Genomic DNA, 23093 nt, shown 5'->3' with positions numbered 1-23093 from the left:
GCAAAGGGGCAAAATAAATAAAATAAATAAAGTAGGGGAAGAGGTAGTAGTTTGGGCTAAATTATAGATGGGCTAAGTACAGGTGCAGTGATCTGGGAGCTGCTCTGATAGCTGGTGCTTAAAGCTAGTGAGGGAGATAAGCGTTTCCAGTTTCAGAGATTTTTGTAGTTCGTTCCAGTCATTGGCAGCAGAGAACTGTAAGGAGAGACGACCAAAGGAGGAGTTGGCTTTAGGGGTGACCAGAGAGATACACCTGCTGGAGCGCATGCTACAGGTGGGTGCTGCTATGGTGACTAGTGAGCGGAGATAAGGGGGGACTTTACCTAGCAGGGTCTTGTAGATGACCTGGAGCCAATGTATTTGGCGACGATTATGAAGCGAAGTCCAGCCAACGAGAGCGTACAGGTCGCAGTGGTGGGTTGTATATGGGGCTTTGGTGACAAAACGGATGGCACTGTGATAGACTGCATCCAGCTTGTTGAGTAGGGTATTGGAGGCTATTTTGTAAATGACATCGCCGAAGTCGAGGATTGGTAGGATGGTCAGTTTTACGAGGGTAAGTTTGGCAGCATGAGTGAAGGATGCTTTGTTGCGAAATAGGAAGCCAATTCTAGATTTAACTTTGGATTGGAGATGATTGATGTGAGTCTGGAAGGAGAGTTTACAGTCTAACCAGACACCTAGGTATTTGTAGTTGTCCACAAATTCTAAGTCAGAACCGTCCAGAGAAGTGATGCTGGACAGGCGGGCAGGTGCAGGCAGCGATCGGTTGAAGAGCATGCATTTAGTTTTACTTGTATTTAGGAGCAGTTGGAGACCACGGAAGGAGAGTTGTATGGCAATTGAAGCTCGTCTGGAGGGTTGTTAACACAGTGTCCAAAGAAGGGCCAGAAGTATACAGAATGGTGTCGTCTGCGTAGAGGTGGATCAGAGATTCACCAGCAGCAAGAGCGATATCATTGATGTATACAGAGAAAAGAGTTGGCCCAAGAATTGAACCCTGCGGTACCCCCATAGAGACTGCCAGAGGTCCGGACAGCAGGCCCTCCGATTTGACATACTGAACTCTATCAGAGAAGTAGTTGGTGAACCAGGCGACGCAATCGTTTGACGCATATATGCTTGTGAACAACAGCAAGTGTTTGTTTTATTACCTGTTGTCTACTCAGAAAGGACTTACCTATATTTAATGTATTCTACTAATAGTAGATAGGCAATTGCGATAGAGCTGTGACCATGATCAGGATTGATAACATGGGTATTAATTATTGCATGATAAAACAAGGCTACAATCGAAGTTGTGGGTAGTAAGAGGCAGTAGTATTGTGCCCACCGAAATGTGTCTTTTCCTTAAATTGGCTGATTTATTTTATACATTTGGCACATTACAGGTTCATCTTAAAGTAGTGTGAAGCAGAGGTTGGTATTAAAAAGATGTTATATTGTTTGGGTAGACTGAAATGAAAACAATGGCTTCTAATAATCTGAATGGAAATATGTTATTAGTGGTTTTTGGATGACTCTACTAATGCGATGTTTTAATCAACTGGTGAAAGCAAGTCGTGCTCGCTGGGCTATATCGGCTGTAAGGGACGCAGTGGGACATTTTCAGCAGAGGTCTGAATAGTTGAATCTGAAACGTTCTTTGACAGTTTCTGATTACTGTTGCTCGGTTTTATAGTTTAGGTAATACCAATGAATTTGAGCAGGTAGTTAATGTTTTCTAAAATGATCATCTGTTTCCATTACGCGGAACAGTGTCCAGTAATTAAAGTAGATTGAAATAAGTATTGAATATTAAGCTGATAAGACCACCAACTTTTTGAAGGTTCTAGATTTGTTAAACAAACAGGTTTATATTTTTACTAAAATAATGCAACAGGTTGCAATGATTAGATTACCAGAAAGGGGTTACAGGTTTGTTTATTTTAGAAGGTGTCAATTCCACTTAATGGAACACTGTATTATCTGATGTGTCTTGAGTAGGATTCTTTGTTCCAGGACTGATGGAAGTCCACTACAGTGTATATGTTAACGGAGACCACGTCTCAAAACAACTTTTTAATAGATGGCTGGGTTCAAATATCACTGATTCCTTACGCTGAGAAATTGACTACATTTGTGACAGAAAAAAGTATTACATTTAGAGGGGTAACAGGAACAATCTAAGGCAAAACAGCTATTACCTATGTCGTTGGACATTGGTCTAGTAATGACACCAGGATAATTTTACATGGTTATGGAAAAGAGAGACCAGTCATATAATATAATATGGGAGTGATATGTTAGACTCGGTGGTGAGATACATGTTGCCGTGTCTAAGGGTAGTGAATGCTAAAGAAATTGACACTTTCTTTTCCAGGGATGGGGTAATAATTTTCTCTCTCTGGAATGTTTCTGAGGCTATGGTCTTGGGAGAGCAGTGAGTGAAATTCTGCAGTGTTGTTAGTATAAAGGTATCCGGATTAGGCCATAAGAGGAGCTACCAAATTAAATAAGGCCTGGCCATTTTTGTTTGTTTTTGCCATATGATTTGTAAATACACACTCACAACACATGTGTTATGAATATTTGTTAGTGGTGTTAATACGCGTTTGACTTGAGTGGACTATTTCCTTTAGTTTAGTGTTTTTTTTCATGTATTAGTGCCAAAGTATCTTAAAAGGGGCACACACATTTTCTGAGTTTGACTTAAACACGCTAATTATTTTGATAAGAAATGTACTGGAAACTTACTGGAAACCTAGGATATGAAATGCTTGACTGTTTTTTATGAATTGGTCTAATATAGTAAGAAACCAGTCAGACCTCTGTCCGGACTTTCCTGTGTGGTTTGATCACCCTCACTGGAAAGCCATTTGGATAATGAATTTACGGTCATTTGTAAAACTGATAATTATGGTGAAGTTGTAGTTCACAGCCATTTGTGATTCGGACCAACGGGAAGAAGGAGAGGGTGTTGCCTTTGACTAAGGATAGGCTGTCTTAAGTCTATTTTCCTATGACCGTATGGGCACAATTGATTTTTCATTATGGAGTTATGGGTAGTGATTCTAATTAAATTTTGTTATTTGAAATTCTTTTGTTTTATTTTTAACCAGTAGTAGTGTTTTTTGTTTTCTTCACATTACTCACATTGGGAGTCGTGTCAAAATGGGGGACAAAAATCGTGTTGTTTGTTCTGTTCTATCCTCTGAGGTTTTGGATGGAAGTTTACACACCTCGAGTGATATGTAGAAGTGTATCGAGTGATATGTAGAAGTGTATCGAGTGATATATGAAGGAGTGTATTGTAGTGTTTGTTCTGTTCCGGTACAAATCTCACCAGATTGGGTCTGCTGGATTGTTGGGATTTCTCCCAATGGGTCAGAGGTCTAACTTGTGTTTAGAGATTGGCAAAAGTAATAATTTGTCATATGTTTGTCTAAATTTCCTGAAACAGAAATTAACTTAACTAAACTGTTGTTCTGATTGGTCCTCTCTTGAGGGCATCATGAAAGTGACTACAGATGGTGTCTTGATGCATGGCAGGGATAAATCGGCCGAGAACGGTGTGAATCTCAAACTCCCTCTAACTGGCTGAAAAAGAGCGAGAAAGGCATTCAATACGGCCCTGTCTGCACCACTTCTACTGAGAGGCCTGAGTCCGAGCCAGTAACCGATGTACAGCATCCAATCGAAGCTAGCAACTTTTTTCTCTCATGCTTTTTCTCTCAGGAGTGCGCATGGAGTGCGCATGTTCCAAAACATATCTTACGTTGCTGGTATACTGGTTGATGAATGGACAAGACATAATGGGTGATTAAGGTGGTGGCGGCCCAGGTGAGACATTGAAATTGGGACATTATCATGGGCCATCCACTGGTTGGTCAACTGTGCCCATAATTGATTTAGACTTCTGCAAAATTGTTTATTTTGGGGTATTAGGTTGATTGAGGAGGTCTACACTACTAAATGTGTAGTACTTTAGATTAAGAATGCATCAACCTCTCTAGGGTAGGTGGCACCAAATCGTCCCACCTACGTAACAGCCTGTGGAATCCTGTGGCGCGTTATTCAAATACCTTAGAAATGCTATTACTTCAATTTCTCAAACATATGACTATTTTACAGCATTTTAAAGACAAGACTCTCGTTAATCTAACCACACTGTCCGATTTCAAAAAAGCTTTACAACGAAAGCAAAACATTAGATTATGTCAGCAGAGTACCCAGCCAGAAATAATCAGACACCCATTTTTCAAGCTAGCATATAATGTCACAAAAACCCAGAAGACAGCTAAATGCAGCACTAACCTTTGATGATCTTCATCAGATGACACACCTAGGACATTATGTTATACAATACATGCATGTTTTGTTCAATCAAGTTCATATTTATATCAAAAAACAGCTTTTTACATTAGCATGTGACGTTCAGAACTAGCATACCCCCAGCAAACTTCCGGCGAATTTACTAACAATTTATTAAATTACTCACAATAAACGTTCACAAAAAGCATAACAATTATTTTAAGAATTATAGATACAGAACTCCTCTATGCACTCGATATGTCCAATTTTAAAATAGCTTTTTGGTGAAAGCACATTTTGCAATATTCTAAGTAGATAGCCCGGCATCACAGGGCTAGCTATTTAGACACCCACCCAGTTTAGCCTTCACCAAAATCACATTTCCTATAAGAAAAATGGTCTTACCTTTCCTGTTCTTCGTCAGAATGCTCTCCCAGGACTTCTACTTCAATAACAAATGTAGGTTTGGTCCCAAATAATCCATCGTTATATCCAAACAGCAGCGTTTTGTTCGTGCGTTCTAGACACTATCAGAATGGTAAATCACGGTCGTGCGCATGGCGCAGAACGTGCCAAAAAATGTCTAAATATTCCATTACCGTACTTCGAAGCATGTCAACCGCTGTTTAAAATCAATTTTTATGCCATTATTCTCGTAAAAAAGCGATAATATTCCGACCGGGAATCTGCAATTAGCTAAACAGCCGAAGGAAAATACTGCACGGGGTCGAATCGCGCACACGCCTAATTCCATTGTCCTCTGATGGGACACTTGGAAAAGGGGATTCTGTGTTTCAGCCTGAGGCTGCCTCGTCATCGTTCAGGTTTTTCCCGGGTTCTAAGAGCCTATTGGAGCCCTAGGAATTGTCTCGTTACAGCTAAGATCCTGACTCTTCAATAAAAAGTAGCAAGAACAACAACACCTTGTCAGACAGGGTACTTCCTGCATGAAACCTTCTCAGGTTTTTGCCTGCCATAAGAGTTCTGTTATACTCACAGACACCATTCAAACAGTTTTAGAAACTTTAGGGTGTTTTATATCCAAACCTGAACAATAATATGCATATTCTAGCTTCTGAGTTGGTGTAGGAGGCAGTTAAAAATGGGCACATATTTTTTCCAAAATTCTCAATACTGCCCCCTAGCCCATAGAGGTTATATAATAGCCTCAGCTATGGGACTTGCATCTAAATGGTTGTATAAAATGTATTAATAAGGATAAAGCTATTTGTAATACATTGGGATGCTATGTACTGATGTTAATGTGATAGAATGTATTTCTGTTCAAAGATTAAAATCAGTCATCGGCACGCCCCCAGGGACACAGACAGGACCAGGCGTCATGTGACAAGCCTGTTCTATGTTCACGTATAAAACCCCACCCTGATTTACTTTCTTCAGACCAGCTTACCTCAGAAGAGAGAGCCAAGGTTTGACCCCCAATTCCTCTACTGAAAGTTAACTATACCACATGGTTAAACTTTTAGACTATCGAGACCGACAGAATAATAACAAGTCTTTGATATTAATTATTAGTCTGCAGCTAAGTAAATTATATAATTGAACGCGAAGACCAACGAAACATCCATTCTATAACGACATTAATGAATGTCGCTTTGAAAGGTCCATTCTAACCGAGAGAGAGAGAACAGGACAAAAACTCTCCAACAGGACAAAAACTCTCCAACAAGGATCCCGACGGCACACTGAGCGTAAATATATATTGATTGCAATTGTTCCCGAATGAGTGAGCGTTCATGTGCAAAGGATTAGCATATCAATTGTTAATATTAATGAACTCTGTGTGCCTCCTCAGCTGGTCTTTATGACCCTTTGTTTAAGAAGACACCAGCCATGCCTGTTTAGCCCACTAGGGCACATTACTCTACCAATTCTTTGTGACGATAATTACTGTTTGTATGCTTTCTGTGAATGACTTAGTTTAGTAAATAAATGATTTTAAGACAATTGATGTATGGATGACTTTAGTAAAGGCCGGATTCGTGCAGATACAACAATTTACGACGTTTGGAATGAGACTGGACGCAAGGTAAAATACACCATTTAAACCAGAAGATAATCGGCCTATACTATAATAGAATATAATATATCATGTTATAATATAGGAAAGTTATATTAGGAAAATTATAACTTTGTAATCTGAATATTTTCCTTGGTGCCCCGATCTCCTAGTTAATTACAATTAAACGATTAATCAGTTTAATCGCGTGATAATAATTACAGGGAGTTAAATGATAAACATGTCTTCAGTTTAATGGTGCCCCAAAGACACGACACTACTCATGATAAACATTCACAAAAAACATAATTATTTTAAGAATTATAGATACAGAACTCCTTTATGCAATCGCGGTGTCAGATTTTAAAATAGCTTTTCGGCAAAAGCACATTTTGCAATATTCTGAGTACATAGCTCGGCCATCACAGCTAGCTATTTGACACCCACCAAGTTTGGGGCTCACTAAACTCAGAATTACTATTAGTAAAATTGGATTACCTTTGCTGTTCTTCGTCAGAATGCACTCCCAGGACTTCTACTTCAACAACAAATGTTGTTTTGGTTCCAAATAATCCATAATTATATTCAAATAGCTCCGTTTTGTTCGTGCGTTCAGGTCACCATCCGAAGGGTGACGCGCAAGCGCATTTCGTGACAAGAAAATGCAAAATATTCCATTACCGTACTTAGAAGCATGTCAAACGCTGTTTAAAATAAATGTTTATGCTATTTTTCTCGTCAAATAGCGATAATATTCCAACCGGGCAACGTTGTATTCATTCAAAAGTTGAAAGAATAAATTTGAGAATTCTCGTGAATGCGCATCTCAGTCTCACTGTCCCCAGGCTGACCACTCACAAACTCTCCTGCTGTTCTTCGCCCAGAGACAGCAGAAACCCCATTCCACTTTCTGGCAGCTTTAGAGAGCCAATGGAAGCCTTAGAAAATGTCACGTTACAGCACAGATGCTGTATTTTTGATAGAGATGCAACAGAAGGACAAATTGTCAGACAGGGCACTTCCTGTATGGAATCTTCTCAGGTTTTGGCCTGCCAAATGAGTTCTGTTATACTCACAGACACCATTCAAACAGTTTTAGAAACTTTAGAGTGTTTTCCATCCAAATCTACTAATTATATGCATATTCTCATTTCTGGGCAAGAGTAGTAACCAGTTTAAATCGGGTACGTTTTTTATCCGGCCGTGCAAATACTGTCCCCTAGCCCCAACAGGTTAACAGCACTATCAACAAGGCAGGTCCTACAGGCCCTAGTTTTGTCGCACCTGGATTACTGTTCAGTGTGGTCAGGTGCCACAAAGAGGGACTTAGGTAAATTGCAACTGGCTCAGAACAAGGCAGCACAGCTGGCCCTTAGATGCACACAGAGAGCTAACATGAATAATATGCATGTCAATCTCTCCTGGCTCAAAGTGGTGGAGAGATTGACTTCATCACTACTTGTATTTGTGAGAGGTATTGATGTTGAATACACCGAGCTGTCTGTTTGAACTACTGGCACACAGCTCGGACATCCATGCATACCCCACAAGTCCAGAACAGACTATGGGAGGCGCAGTACTACATAGAGCTATGACTACATGGAACTCCATTCCACATCAAGTAACTCAGGCAAGTCAGTAAAATTAGATTTTTAAAAAAGGATACAATTACACTTTATGGAACAGCGGGGACTGTGAAGAAACAAACAAAGCCACATGCATCCAAACACACGATAACATACGTACTACACACACAAGTGCACAAGGATTTTGTGCTGTAGATGTGGTAGTAGAATAGGGGCCTGGGGGCACACAATGTGTTGTGAATGTATTGTAATGTTTTAAAAATTGGATAACTGCCTTAATTTTGCTGGGTCCCCGGAAGAGTAGATCCTGCCTTGGCAGCAGCTAACGAGGATCCATAATAAATACAAATGTGTACCCCTCTATATTCCTTTCAGTGTTGAATTTCACAACTTACAGTATACTCACACCCCCTCCTCTCTCTCCCCATCTCTCCCTCGCAACAATGTCACAGGGTGCTTTGGTAAACATGCTTTCATTCTTACTCTTTAGAATATCTGTCATTCATACGGTGTGCTTAAGAACAGCAGCTCAAGCCCACATAGAAATGGACAGTGCTTTTCTCACTCAAGAGCAGCAAAATTCACTGTTGCATTGATACGAATTCCACTTCCTCAACAAACAAATGAGTGTTTCTCAAATAGATCAAGACACTAAAAATACACACTCAGCGTACATATGTATTAATTATTTATGCGGGCCAGCATGTCTCGTCTGTCTCTCTCTCAACCCCATACTCCTTTTTTCTCTCCTCCTCCCACACCTCCTCTCTCCCCTCTTTTCCCCCACCTCTAAACATTTATGGGAAACCAAAACAAGACGTGGCTTGAATGACATATCAAGTCAATGTTCGAAAACATCAAAACCTCAGCTGCAGCAGTAAAAACATTTCAGTGAGACTGCAGACTACTGCAAGGATTACATAATGGAACATAAAGGCAGTGAAGGAGTGAGAGGTGCAGTCAGTCACTCTGTCGGCCAGGTGTCATGTTCCTGATGATGGCAGAAAGATTGCTCTGTCAGGGGATGCTGTGACAGACAGTTGCCATGGTAACAGAACTGGGTCTCTCACTCCATCCCTCCCTCAGTATGATGGTGATGAGACATAAGAGATGCAGATGGCCTTAAGATTAGTTCTGTTGCACCAGGTAAGCTTCATCAAGCACAGTGAAAAAGATTTCTAATACATTTCAACCCAGGTCTGAACTGGATGTGATATGTGTGGTTGTCTCACCTAGCTATCTTAAGATGCTATTTTAAGTCGCTCTGGATAAGCACATCTGCTAAATCACTTAAATGTCAAATGTAAATGTTGTTTTACATACAGATCTCATATTGACAGTATTGATTCATAAAAAAATACATAGGTATACTGATGTCACAAATGTATCCTTTTTAGTTCTTTATTAAAATTATTATTTGTTACATTTGACTGTGTAAAACCTATCAGTACTACTTATTTCTCTGAGAGAGATGCAAATATATAGTGTTTTGGGTACCACAACATGATTATTTGTCTCTCTGAAATTAAACCAAGTTAAAAAAACACGTTTGTCATTGAACAAGCCCATGCCATGATTAGATAATGAAAAAAAAACACACCAAGCTCTTTCATAAGTTCTTTAAACAATAAATGCTCATTTACCAACATTTCTGAAAATGTATATACTGTATAGCGTTTTGTAAACTCTTCATATCTCCTTATCTGAGCAGAACCAACACGGTCTCAATTAGGGGCATTTTATAATTTAAACCCAACCTGAAATAAAATGTCCTACTCTCCAAGGCATGTCTTCACTGTAGATTGAGTCCTAGAAATGTGGCCTTATTATGCCTACTTTGGTGTGTCCTCTCCAATTGAGTGAAACAAATCAAATTGTATTTGTCACATACGCAGAAAACAACTGGTGTAGACTTTACTGTGAAATGCTTGCTTACGAGCCCTTGCCAACAATGCAGAGGTTAAAAATTAAATTGTAACACAAGAGGAATAAAATTAAAATACACAAGAGTGGAGCAATATACAGGGTGTATGAGGTAGATACACTACATGACCAAAAGGTATGTGGACACCTGCTCGTTGAACATCTCATTCCAAAATCATGGGCATTAATATGAAGTTGGTCCTCTCTTTGCTGCTATACCAGCCTCCACTCTTCTGGGAAGGCTTTCCACTAGATGTTGGAACATTGTTGTGGGGACTTGCTTAAATTCAGCCCCAAGAGCATTAGTGAGGTTGGGCACTGATGTTGGGCGATTAGGCCTGGCTCGCAGTCGGCGTTCCAATTCATCCCAAAGGTGTTCGATGGAGTTGAGGTCAGGATTCTGTGCAGGCCAGTCAAGTTCAACACCGATCTCAACAAACCATTTCTGTATGGACCTCTCTTTGTGCACAGGGGCATTGCCATGCTGAAACAGTAAAGCGCTTTCCCCAAACTGTTGCCACAAAGTTGGAAGCACAGAATCATCTAGAATGTCATAGTATGCTGTAGTGTTAAGATTTCCCTTCACTGGAACTATGGGGCCTAGCCCGAACTATGAAAAACAGCCCCAGACCATTATTCCTCCTCCACCAAACTTTACAGTTGGCACTATGCATTCGGGTAGGTAGCGTTCTCCTGGCATCCGCTAAACCCAGATTTGTCCGTTGGACTGCCAGATGGTGAAGTGTGATTAATCACTCCAGAGAAGGCGTTTCCACTGCGCTAGAGTCCAATGGCGGCAAGCTTTACACTACTTCAGCCGACTCGACATTGCGCGTGGTGATCTTAGGCTTGTGTGTGTCTGCTTGGCCATGGAAAACCATTTCATGAAGCTCCCAACGAATAGTTAGTGTTCTGACGTTGCTTCGAGAGGCAGTTTGGAATTCAATAGTGAGTGTTACAACCGTGGACAGACGATTTTTACTCGCTACGCGCTTCAGCACACGACGGTCCCATTCTGTGAGCTTGTGTGGCCTCCCACTTCACAGCTGAGCCATTGTTGCTCTTAGACGTTTCCACTTCACAATAACAGCACTTACAGTTTACCGGGGCAGCTCTATCAGGGCAGAAATTTGATGAACGGACTTCTTGGAAAGTTGCCATCCTATGTCAGTGCCACGTTTAAAAAGTCCCTGAGCTCTTCAGTTAAACCATTCTACTGCCAATGTTTGTCTATGGAGATTGCATGTCTGTCTGCTCAATTTTATACAACTGTCAGCAATGGGTGTGGCTGAAATGGGCAGAATCCACTAATTTGAAGGGGTGTCCACATACTTTTGTATATATATAGTGTATGTACATAGGCAGGGTAAAGTGATTAGGCTTGAGGATAGATAATAATAGCAGCAGCAGTAGCAGCAGCAAATTATGTGTAAAGGTGTGTGTGTGTGTTTATTTTTTATATATTGAATATTTAAAACACAATGTACTTGCAGTGAAGCAGCTCAACAACTGTATCACATTATTCATCTAACAGACTCACATCCAGACCGACACAAAGAAACAACGCCCTGCTCAAGGGCATTTCGACAGATCTATCACACTGTCAAAAATGTAGACCCGAACCAGCAATCCAACAGCCACCGGCCCAAGCTCCCAACCGCCAGCTCTCCAAACACCCCCCCCCCCCCCCACAGTTCCCAACAGCTGCCCCTCAACCATCCAAGCTTACATACACCTTAGCCAAATACATTTAAACTCAGTTTCACAAATCCTGACATTTAATCCTAGTAAAAATTCCCTGTCTTAGGTCAGTTAGGATCACAACTTTATTTGAAGAATGTGAAATGTCAGAATAATAGTAGAGAGAATGATTTCTTTCAGCTTTTATTTCTTTCATCACATTCCCAGTGGGTCAGAAGTTTACATACACTCAATTAGTATTTGGTAGCATTGCCTTTAAATTGTTTAACTTGGGTCAAACGTTTCAGGTAGCCTTCCACAAGCTTCCCACAATAAGTTGGGTGAATTTTGGCCCATTCCTCCTGACAGAGCTGGTGTAACTGAGTCAGGATTGTAGGCCTCCTTGCTCGCACACACTTTTTCAGTTCTGTCCACAAATTTTTGATAGTATTGAGGTCAGGGCTTTGTGATGGCCACTCCAATACCTTGACTTTGTTGTACTTAAGCCATTTTGCCACAACTTTGGAAGTATGCTTGGGGTCATTGTCCATTTGGAAGACCCATTTGCAACCAAGCTTTAACTTCTTGACTGAAGTGAGATGTTGCTTCAAAAAATCCACATAATAGTCCTCCCTCATGATGCCATCTATTTTGTGAAGTGCACCAGTCCCTCCTGCAGCAAAGCACCCCCACAACATGATGCTGCCACCCCCGTGCTTCACAGTTGGGATGGTGTTCTTCGGCTTTTAAGCCTCCCCCTTTTTCCTCCAAACATAACAATGGTCATTATGGCCAAACAGTTCTATTTTTGTTTCATCAGACCAGAGGACATTTCTCCAAAAAGTACGATCTTTGTTTTCATTTGCAGTTTCAAACTGTAGTCTGGCTTTTTTTATGGCGGTTTTGAAGCAGTGGCTTCCTCCTTGCTGAGCGGCCTTTCAGGTTATGTTGTTCGCGCTCCATTTGGCAAATCTGACCATAATTCTATCCTCCTGATTCCTGCTTACAAGCAAAAACTAAAGCAGGAAGCACCAGTGACTCGGTCAATAAGAAAGCAGTCATGAAGCAGATGCTAAGCTACAGGACTTTTTTACTAGCACAGACTGTAATTTGTTCCGGGATTCTTCCGATGGCATTGAGAAGTACACCACATCAGTCACTGGCTTCATCAATAAGTGCATCGATGGCGTCGTCCCCACAGTGAACGTATGTACATAACCCAACCAGAAGCCATGGACTACAGGCAACATCCGCACTGAGCTAAAGGGTAGAGCTGCCGCTTTCAAGGAGCGGGACTCTAACCCGGAAGCTTATAAGAAATCCCGCTATATTCTGACGAACCATCAAAGAGGCAAAGGGTCAATACAGGACTAAGATTGAATCATACTACACCGGCTCCATTTTACATTTTAGTCATTTAGCAGACGCTCTTATCCAGAGCGACTTACAGTAGTAAATGCATACATTTCATACAATTTCATACATTTCATACATTTTTTTTCTGTGCTGGCCCCCCGTGGGAATCGAACTCACAACCCTGGCATTGCAAACACCATGCTCTTCCAACTGAGCTATAGGGAAGGCTCTGACACCCGTCGTTTGCGGCGGCGCTTGCAAACTACTACAGACTACGAAGGGAAGCACAGCCGAGAGATGCCCAATGACACGAACCTACCAGACGAGCTAAATTGCTTCTATGCTCGCTTCGAGGCAAGTAACACAGAAACATGCATGAGAGCACCAGCTGTTCTGGACAACTGTGTGATCACGCTCTCCGTAGCTGTGAGTTAGACCTTTAAACCTCTTACATCTACACGTTCCGCTAGCGGAACGTCTGCTCCAATATCCAATGATGGGCGGGGCGCGAAATTCAAACTCCTCTAAATCCGAAAACTTACACTTTTCAAACATATGACTATGTTACAGCTATTTAAAGACAAGACTCTCCTTTATCTAACCAAACTGTCCGATTTCAAAAAGGCTTTACAGCGAAAGCAAAACATTAGATTATGTCAGCAGAGTACCCAGCCAGGAATAATCACACAGCCATTTTTCAAGCTAGCATATCATGTCACATAAACCCAAACCATATCTAAATGCAGCACTAACCTTTGATGATCTTCATCAGATGACACACCTAGGACATTGTGTTATACAATACATGCATGTCTGTTCAATCAAGTTCATATTTATATCAAAAACCAGCTTTTTACATTAGCATGTGACGTTCAGAACTAGCATTCCCACCGAACACTTCCGGTGATTTTACTAAATTACTCACGATAAACGTTCACAAAAAGCATAACAATTATTTTAAGAATTATAGATACAGAACTCCTCTATGCACTCGATATGTCCGATTTTAAAATAGCTTTTCGGATGAAGCACATTTTGCAATAATGTAAGTACATAGCCCGGCGTTACAGGGCTAGCTATTTAGACACCCACCCAGTGTAGCCTTCACCAAAATCACATTTCCTATAAGAAAAATGTTCTTACCTTGCTTGTTCTTCATCAGAATACACTGCCAGGACTTCTACTTCAATAACAAATGTAGGTTTGGTCCCAAATAATCCATCGTTATATCCAAACAGCGACGTTTTGTTCGTGCGTTCTAGACACTATCCCAACGCTAAATCTCGGCCACGAGCATGACGCAAAATATGACAAAAAATTTCGAAATATTCCATTACCGTACTTCGAAGCATGTCAACCGCTGTTTAAAACCAATATTTATGCAATTTATCTCGTAGAGAAGCGATAATATTCCGACCGGGAATCTGCCTGTCTGTAAACTGAGGAAAAAAACAAAAGCCGGGGGCGGGGCGTGTCACGCGCCTAAGGCTTAGTCCATTGACTGACCACTCAGCATTTGCTCTCGTGTGCTTCAGCCAGGGCTTTGAATGACATCATTCCTGTTTTTCCCGGGCTGTGAGACTCCATTGTTGACGTGAGAAGTGTCACGTAAGAGCAGAGATCCTTTGTAAACGACAGAGATAATAAAGAAGGGCAAGAAATGTTCAGACAGGGTACTTCCTGAACAGAAGCATCTCAGGTTTTTGCCTGCCATAGGAGTTCTGTTATACTCACAGACACCATTCAAACAGTTTCAGAAACTTTGGAGTGTTTTCTCTCCAAAGCTAATAATTATATGCATATTCCAGTTTCTGGGCAGGACTAATAATCAGATTAAATCGGGTACGTTTTTTATCCAGCCGTGAAATTACTGCCCCCTAGATGTAACAGGTTAAACAGGTCAACATTCTTAAGGCCGCAGGGCCAGACGGATTACCAGGACGTGTACCCTGAGCATGCGCTGACCAACTGGCAAGTGTCTTCACTGACATTTTCAACCTGTCCCTGACTGAGTCTGTAATACCAACATGTTTCAAGCAGACCACCACAGTCCCTGGTGCCCAAGAACACTAAGGTAACCTGCCTAAATGACTACCGACCCGTAGCACTCACGTCTGTAGCCATGAAGTGCTTTGAAAGGCTGGTCATGGCTCACATGAACACCATTATCCCAGAAACCCTAGACCCACTCCAGTTTGCATACCGCCCCAACAGATCGACAGATGATACAATCTCTATTGCACTCAACACTGCCCTTTCCCACCTGGACAAATGGAACACCTATGTGAGAATGCTATTCATTGACTACAGCTCAGCTTTCAACACCATAGTGCCCTCAAAGCTCATCACTAAGCTAAGGACCCTGGGACTAAACACCTCCCTCTGTAACTGGATCCTGGACTTCCTGACAGGCCGCCCCCAGGTGGTAAGGGTAGGGAACAACACATCCACCACACTGATCCTCAACACGGGAGCCCCTCAGGGGTGCGTGCTCAGTCCCCTCCTGTACTCCCTATTCACTCATGACTGCACGGCCAGGCACAACTCCAACACCATCGTTAAGTTTGCTGATGACAACAGTGGTAGGCCTGATCACCGACAACGATGAGACAGCCTATAGGGAGGAGGTCATAGACCTGGCCGTGTGGTTCCAGGACAACAACCTATCCCTCAACGTGATCAAGACAAAGGAGATGATCGTAGACTACAGGAAAAGGAGGACCGAGCACGTCCCCATTCTCATCGACGGGGCTGTTGTGGAGCAGGTTGAGAGCTTCAAGTTCCTTGGTGTCCACATCACCAACAAAATATCATGGTCCAAACACACTAAGATAGTTGTGAAGAGGGAGAGACAACGCCTATTCCCCCTCAGGAGATTGAAAATATTTGGTATGGGTCCTCAGATCCTCAAAAGGTTCTATAGTTGCACCATCAAGAGCATCCTGACTGGTTGCATCACTGCCTGGTATGGCAACTGCTCGGCCTCCGAATGCAAGGCACTACAGACGATAGTGCCTACAGCCCAGTACATCACTGGGGCCAATTTCTCTGCCATCCAGGACCTCTATACCAGGCAGTGTCAGAGGAAGGCCCTAAAATTGTCAAAGACTCCAGCCACCCTAGTCATAGACTGTTCTGTCTGCTACCGCACGGCAAGTGGTACCGGAGCGCCAAGTCTAGGTTCAAAGGGCTTCTTAACAGATTCTACCCCCAAGCCATAAGACTCCTGAACAGCTAATCAAAGGGCTACACAAACCCCTCTTTTACACTGCTGCTACTCTCCGTTTATAATCTATGCATAGTCACTTTAACTCTACCTACATGTACATATTATCTCAATTACCTCAACTAACCGGTGGCCCGCACATTGACTCTGTACTGGTACTCCGTATATAGCCTCGCTTGTTATTTTACTGCTGCTGTTTAATTATTTGTTACTTTTATTTTTTTACTTCTTAAAGCATTGTTGGTTAAGGGCTTGTAAGTAAGCATTTCACTAAGGTCTATACCTATTCTGTTCGGCGCAGGTGACAAATACAATTTGATTTGAAATCGCAAATTCAACAATGAGTCGTTTGGAAGGAATCAGTGGCCAACTGCAAGCATGGCAAAGCAACCACTAACGTTAGCCTGCTATTCAATGGAGTGGCTGTGTATTGGAAGGAATCAGTGGCTAACTGCAAGCATGGCAAAGCAACCACTAACATTAGCCTGCTATGCAATGGAGTGGCTGTGTGTTGGAAGGAATCAGTGGCTAACTGCAAGCATGGCAAAGCAACCACTAACGTTAGCCTGCTATTCAATGGAGTGGCTGTGTGTCTCCCCCCCCACCATAAATCCAGAGAATGACAGATTTTGGTGATAAGATTTTCCCACAAAAGGACCGCTGCGCCACCTTCACAAGGTGAGTCCAAAAATGTTTTGTATGCTGCTGCATAAATTATATAGTATGCAAATATGTATACTGTAGCTAAGAAAGTAATACTAAGTGCATGTTGTGTAGTAAGCTGTTAGTAGCCCACGTGCCTCACCCTAATAACTTGGTCTATTTTCACCAACGCAGTTGTAAATACAACGTTCGTGGCCCAGTGTGTGCTTGTTTGCAAACTTTTTTGTACAGCTTTGACAGTGCAACTGATAGTAGTGGTGGCGCTTGGCTTGCATGTGCAAATTCAGCACACACAACATTCTGTAATAGAATTGTGTTATTTGACACGTCAAATAGTGTTATATGACGTGCATCTTTTTTGACACGCAAAATGTCTCATTAATAATTTGGTCTATTTTCACCTACTGTTCTAACTTGGTGGTGCACATGTAACCTGTTTTAGAAAAATCATTGAATATTGTAAGAGCTTTCATTGTCTGTTTATATGCTCCCTTTATTTATCCTACGGTTGTGACTTGTTGTACAGGGAGTACACTAAGAACGGCCCATGTTCTGAATTCTATCGCTGTACATTTCAAAAGTGCTGAACAAAGTTATATTGACTACGTCCGTCGTCGCTCGCTCATTAATGTCTTCATCGAAATTACGGCTTGCCTCTTATCCACTCGTCGTACCCTTATGCCATAGTTTGTACATCTCAATTGTCAGTAGAACCCACATTTGTTTAAGCAAGTCAGCCATATCAGCTATGTTTTTTTTTAAAGACCGTAAATGAGGCTGAATGAACTGTTTCGCTGCCAGACAAAGCTCCACTGAAAGCCAGGTGTAGCAGTGGTAAGGTGTTGGGACTCTGCTGTTGCGACAGCTATACGTAGGCACTGTTTGAGTGCAATTCATGTATTGTTTAGGTGTTGTGTAGTGGCTTTGCTGGCATGCATCCCACATTTTTTTGTTTTACCCCACCAAGATTTACATGCTAAAATCACCACTGCTCCTCTCCTCACCAGAGACCAGGGTTCAATTCCCACTCCAACCTCTCAATGTTTTTCTCCCACTTGCCTGTATCACCTTTGATTTCCTACCTGTCAAAATACCCTAAGAATATATGTAAATTTTGTTTTATTGAGGTCTTAGTATTAGAAGAAGTAGAAAAAAACAGTTTGATGTAGTTATTTGAATGTCAGCTGCATGCATCTCTCTCATTATATATATATATATATATATAATGAGAGAGATGCATGCAGCTGACATTCAAATAACTACATCAAACTGTTTTTTTCTACTTCTATATATATATATATATATATATATATATATATATATATATATATGACACATGGCCAAAAGGTACAGTAGCATACTGCACAGCCAGCTCCTGTGTCAATCAATCCATTACTACATAGAAGTCTGCACCTATTTGGCGACTATGGACATTTTCGCTGGGTGGAATACCAGCGCCCCAGAATACAAATCCTGAATGCAGTTTCTTTCTTCCACTATTTGAAGCAATCTATCCTACACACAATATACTTTTGACCTGTGAAACATTGCACTTGAAAGTCTAGGCTTACATACACCCATTAACGTAACCACACACTGACATACTCCAACGCACAAACATGTCTTCTGATAAAATCACATTGGCTTACACATCAAATAGAAGATGATGAAATATTATCATATAAGTGGCATGGCTAATGTATATAGATGCTCATTCTGTATGAAATTACTGGCTCTCAGTAGCCCACTTATGCGACTCCACTGATTTGAAAATAAGGACTTTTAGATGTCGAGCTGGTCGCACTGATTGAGTAAAAATGCTGATAAAGGAGGCATTTTGTCTCAATGGTAATGAGTCGACCATAATGCCTAATTGTTTGTTTGTTTTCAAATTTATGTCTCTCACTGTTCCTCCCATTGAGAAAATTAGACTGCTAAAAGCACACCGCTGCTGAGGAAAATCCCCCCCACGCCACTACTGAGAACAGACTCCCTCGCACTGAAAGAAAGAAGTATGCAAGATGTCTCACCGCTCGTGGTTGTGGTCGACTTCGATCGCTTTCCACAGAGACACTGCAGCATATGCTCACCTTTCTTCAGGAAAAGCCTCAGAATCTTCATTGATTTGGGTTATTGTGTTCCTTCGTCAATTCACGCAATCTGACACGCTCTATTACGATGGAGGTTATTGAAGCATAGCCACCTCAGGTCGACCACCGTGCTATCCAGATCTCTGGCTTCCCTCAGCAGATCGAAAACGGCAGAAAAGCATCGACAAAGGGACACGATGGATTAGACCGACACATCTTGAGATATTTTTCATTGATAAGAATTCCAACAAAAACACCCATGGCTCCATGAATTGCAAGTTATGCTACAAGGACGTCAGAATAATTTCCCAAAGCCCATGACTCCTTTTGGTTTTATTCGCATACAAAACGATGTCTCTTCTGTTGCAAGCGCGCACGCCAAAGTTAAACCGCAGGGTAGAGTGACAGGATCGCCGTGGATGAGGTAATGCGCCTTGTTCATCCTTGGTGGTTGGCTATAGTGGTGCAAAAAGCCTGGGGCGCGAGAGATTCCAGGACATGTCAGAGTGAGAATGAGAAGCTATTGATTATCGAAGTGGCTGCTGTTCCGGATTTTCTGGAAACCTGATTTGCCGTGGCTAAATATACGGATAGTTCTGCGCATGTGCATGATTTTTGTTTAGGTAGCCGCTGCCCACTCCGTTGCCTGCGTTGCTGCTCCTCAATGCTCCACTGCCAATTCGCCAATGAACGCCTTTGTCTGGTGTAGCCTACAAACTTCATGTTGTACATAGAGGAGGTCATGGTCGACATGTTTGAACTACTGCGTTCCACGCCTCAGTAGGCTATTAAGAATAAGCTCTATTTCATGTTATTTTTTCAGGAAGGTAGTTAGGCTACATGCAGCTATTTACATATGTGCACAAAGGAAATGATCAACATATTTGTACAAACTCGCAAACGCAAAACTCAAGGGCAAAACTAAAGTGGGGAGTTACATCAAGCAGCACATCAAACACAAGCAAGACACAGACACACAGTCTAATTAGCGATTTAATGTTATGTTTTAATCATCATTGCAAACATTGGCAAAGCAATGGCCTTGAATGTTTGTGCATTCAAATCGCTGCAGGTTTTTATTTCAGCTGTTCAGAAATATGAGGCAGAGACATAGGCTACATCTTTATGGTTTAGAAGAAGGTGAGTAGAGAAATGTGTGTGAGTAGAATAACACATTCGCAGAACATGATCCGATCAGTAGCTTTGAGAAACAGTTAATGGTATTATATTTCACTGCCCAAGTAATGCATTTGACTATGAAATCACGTTTTGCTTTTTCTACATTAAGTATGCCAAGTGATAACATTAGATAAATTGTCTCTAGGAACGTTGGGCTTTTTACATTGAAACGTAGCCTGCGCTAGGGCCATAGGGCTATCGTCATGTGAATCGTTGGAACAGCTAAACAAGATGATCATATCAAGAGAAGATCATAAGATCATGATATTTGGTTATTTTAGAAGAGTGAAGCCAATACATGGATAGTAGAATCGAACATAGAGGGACCTCCTTTTATCAAATCTGATTCTAAATCTAACCTTAACCACTCTACTAAACCTAATGCTTAACCCTAACCTTAAATTAAGACCAAAAAGCTCATTTTTGTTTTCATGAATTTTTACGATATAGACCATTTTTACTTTGCTGCTGGCACATCTAGCGGAAATCGCTCATCTCTGCCTCCAGGATATAGGCCTATTATAGGCTACTAACGTCTATTCAGGTGAATGCTCACAACTCCATGCAAGATAATCATTTAGCCAGGAGGGGGCGGTATCATGCTGAGGACAGAGGCAAATGCAGCTGTCACAGGGGAACCCTGGCTCCCCATCACATCAATCTACATCAAAGGATGGGAGGTCGTCGCTCTCTTACGTATTTGCGTACACGTACAGTCAACGCAACTAAACACCAAACAACACACAGCTCTCTTCATAGGGTACTACATTACCTTCATTCCTACTGCAGAGTCATTTGATGATTTCATAATATTGAAAAGTATGAAATCAATGCTTGTTTGCTAAATATGATACAGAACAAATCGTGTAAATTACATTTTGCTTACAGTTTCATTGTGGTCCTATTGTAAACATTGTGCAACCTATCTCTGTGCCACACAGAATACCCTCCTCACTTTTGTCATGACTGCATGATGACAATGTTGCGAATTGTGTTACTCCAGATTACGGTGGTCAGTCCAGCTGAGGAAAGGGTGTTGAGCCCCCTCATGCCAATGTCTCCACACCTTCAGAGCTCTGACGACAGCCAACAACTCCCGATCCCCCATGTCATAGTTTCGCTCCGCCGGGCTAAGCTTCCTCAAAAAGAAAGCGTAGGGGCGGAGCTTCGGTGGCGTACCCGAGCGCTGTGAGAGCACGGCTCCAATCCCAGCCTCGGACGCGTCCACCTCCACTATGAATGCCAAAGAGGGATCCGGATGAGCCAGCACGGGAGCCGAGGTAAACAGAGCCTTCAGGCGACCAAAAGCTCTGTCCGCCTCAGCCAACCACCGCAGACGCACCGGTCCCCCCTTCAGCAGTGAAGTAATGGGAGCAGCCACCTGCCCAAACCGCCCACGACACAAGAGAACACAGTACTCACGGAAGGAGGAAAACAACGCTCCTAAACTTATACACACTCAGTATAAACGTGAATAAACCTGAGGCACAACCTCAACGAGCAACATAACACGTATAATCCCGCACAAACCTAAGCAGGCAACAGGGGAAATTATACACACAGAAATTAAACCAAATGAACCCAGGTGTGAAAGAACCAAAGACAAAACAAATGGATTGGTGATGGCTAGTAGGCCGGCGACGCCAAGCACCGCCCGAACAGGGAGAGGAACCACCTTCGGTGGAAGTCGTGACAGACAACCTGAACATGTATTTTGTTTCATCATAGCACTAGAAAATAGCCATCAATATTTCCATAGTTTTGTCTCTTTATCTATGCCCATAGATTCCTCCATTCACAACCACATCATACAGGCACACGCTAGATTTACAGGGTGATGAAATCTCTGACTTGAGTGTTGAAATGAGATAGAAAAAGGAACTATACTGCTGCTACTGCTACTGCCGGCTATAAATACATAACAGTCTTCATGGTCAAGGTCCGTTGATGCACACGCACACACACGCAGAGATGCGTGCGCGCACACACACACACACACACACACACAGGGAGAATAGGCAACGAACAATCAGCTCTCTCACAGACACACACCCACTAACACACAAAGAGCAGCAAACACAGTCTCACACATACACATTAGGCAGACAAGACAGAAGTGAATGACAAATTGTCATCGCACCCCACACTTTTCACACCACTGTAGCACCCTCCGGTCCTTTGTCTCTGCCTCTCACATGTGCCTAATAATCTTGTATGCCTCATTAATATGGATTTCATATATGGCTCATTGTTTTGGCCCCCCATTATGGATCCAACACATAGGCCTACCAGTGAACAGATGTGCAGACTATTGCCACTCACAATAATATTCTCATAAAAAGTATGAGAAATACAAATGTTGTGTGTGTGTGTATGTGCATGCGTGCGTATTAGGGGCAAGCATCTTTGTCCTATTGGTGGTGTTAACAAACAGAGATATTTCTGAGGTGAGACATTGTGGGCAGAGAGTTATGAGAGGTGATCGGAGCTCCTTATAATTAATGTATTTTTATACAGTGCTGAGTACTTGTGTACTTTCTATTGCCGGCATTGAGAGAAGGGGGAGGAAGAAGTTTCGTTGGCAGATGGCAGGTGTGGACAAGTTGGAACTGGGTCAGTGTCACAGATACTTTAGAGAGCATCATCATCATCATCATCATCATATTACTGCTTACCCTTATCATACCGCTTACTCTTATCAGCCTACTGACTAACTTTCCCTGATATTTGGAAATTAAAACAGAAAGTTTCAACCCCCACTTAGACAAACAAAGTCCTTGCCAACCACACTCCTACCCCTGCAATCTAAGCCAGGAGCAATGGATAGTAAAGAGCGAGCCATCCCACTAAGACCAAGCTACTACTGTACTCTTCATCATCACTACCATCATCACAATTACCATTATAGTCATTCACAACATCCCTCTTCTCCTCTTCCACATAATCATCCTCATCATCATGATTCACCATCATCTATCACGAAAACTAACCACGCAATTTTATAGACTTTTTTATTTTATCTTTACACTAACCAGGCCTTCTATTCAAAACCCTAAAATGTTAAACGACTTTTGCCC

General features: G+C 41.9%; 1 protein-coding gene across 3 annotated transcripts in view; it reads right to left on the bottom strand.

Annotated features, from left to right (window-relative positions):
• The window catches only part of LOC115205817 (fibroblast growth factor 12), a 168778-nt gene that overhangs the window by 110840 nt on the left and 34845 nt on the right, over positions 1–23093 (bottom strand). Inside the window, exon 1 of one of the 3 annotated variants that reach the window (XM_029772160.1) lies at positions 18778–19316. The exons of the other annotated variants lie outside the window; for them this stretch is intronic. Coding sequence (XP_029628020.1) covers positions 18778–18868 — 91 coding nt within the window. The 5' untranslated portion in view covers positions 18869–19316. Of the gene's footprint in view, positions 1–18777; positions 19317–23093 lie in introns of those variants that run through there. 3 annotated transcript variants of the gene reach the window in all.

Source organism: Salmo trutta, chromosome 13 (assembly GCF_901001165.1).
Source record: "Salmo trutta chromosome 13, fSalTru1.1, whole genome shotgun sequence".
NCBI lineage: Eukaryota > Metazoa > Chordata > Actinopteri > Salmoniformes > Salmonidae > Salmo > Salmo trutta.
The sequence above is the reverse complement of the archived record's forward strand: the minus strand, read 5'-3'. Positions and strand labels throughout refer to the sequence as shown.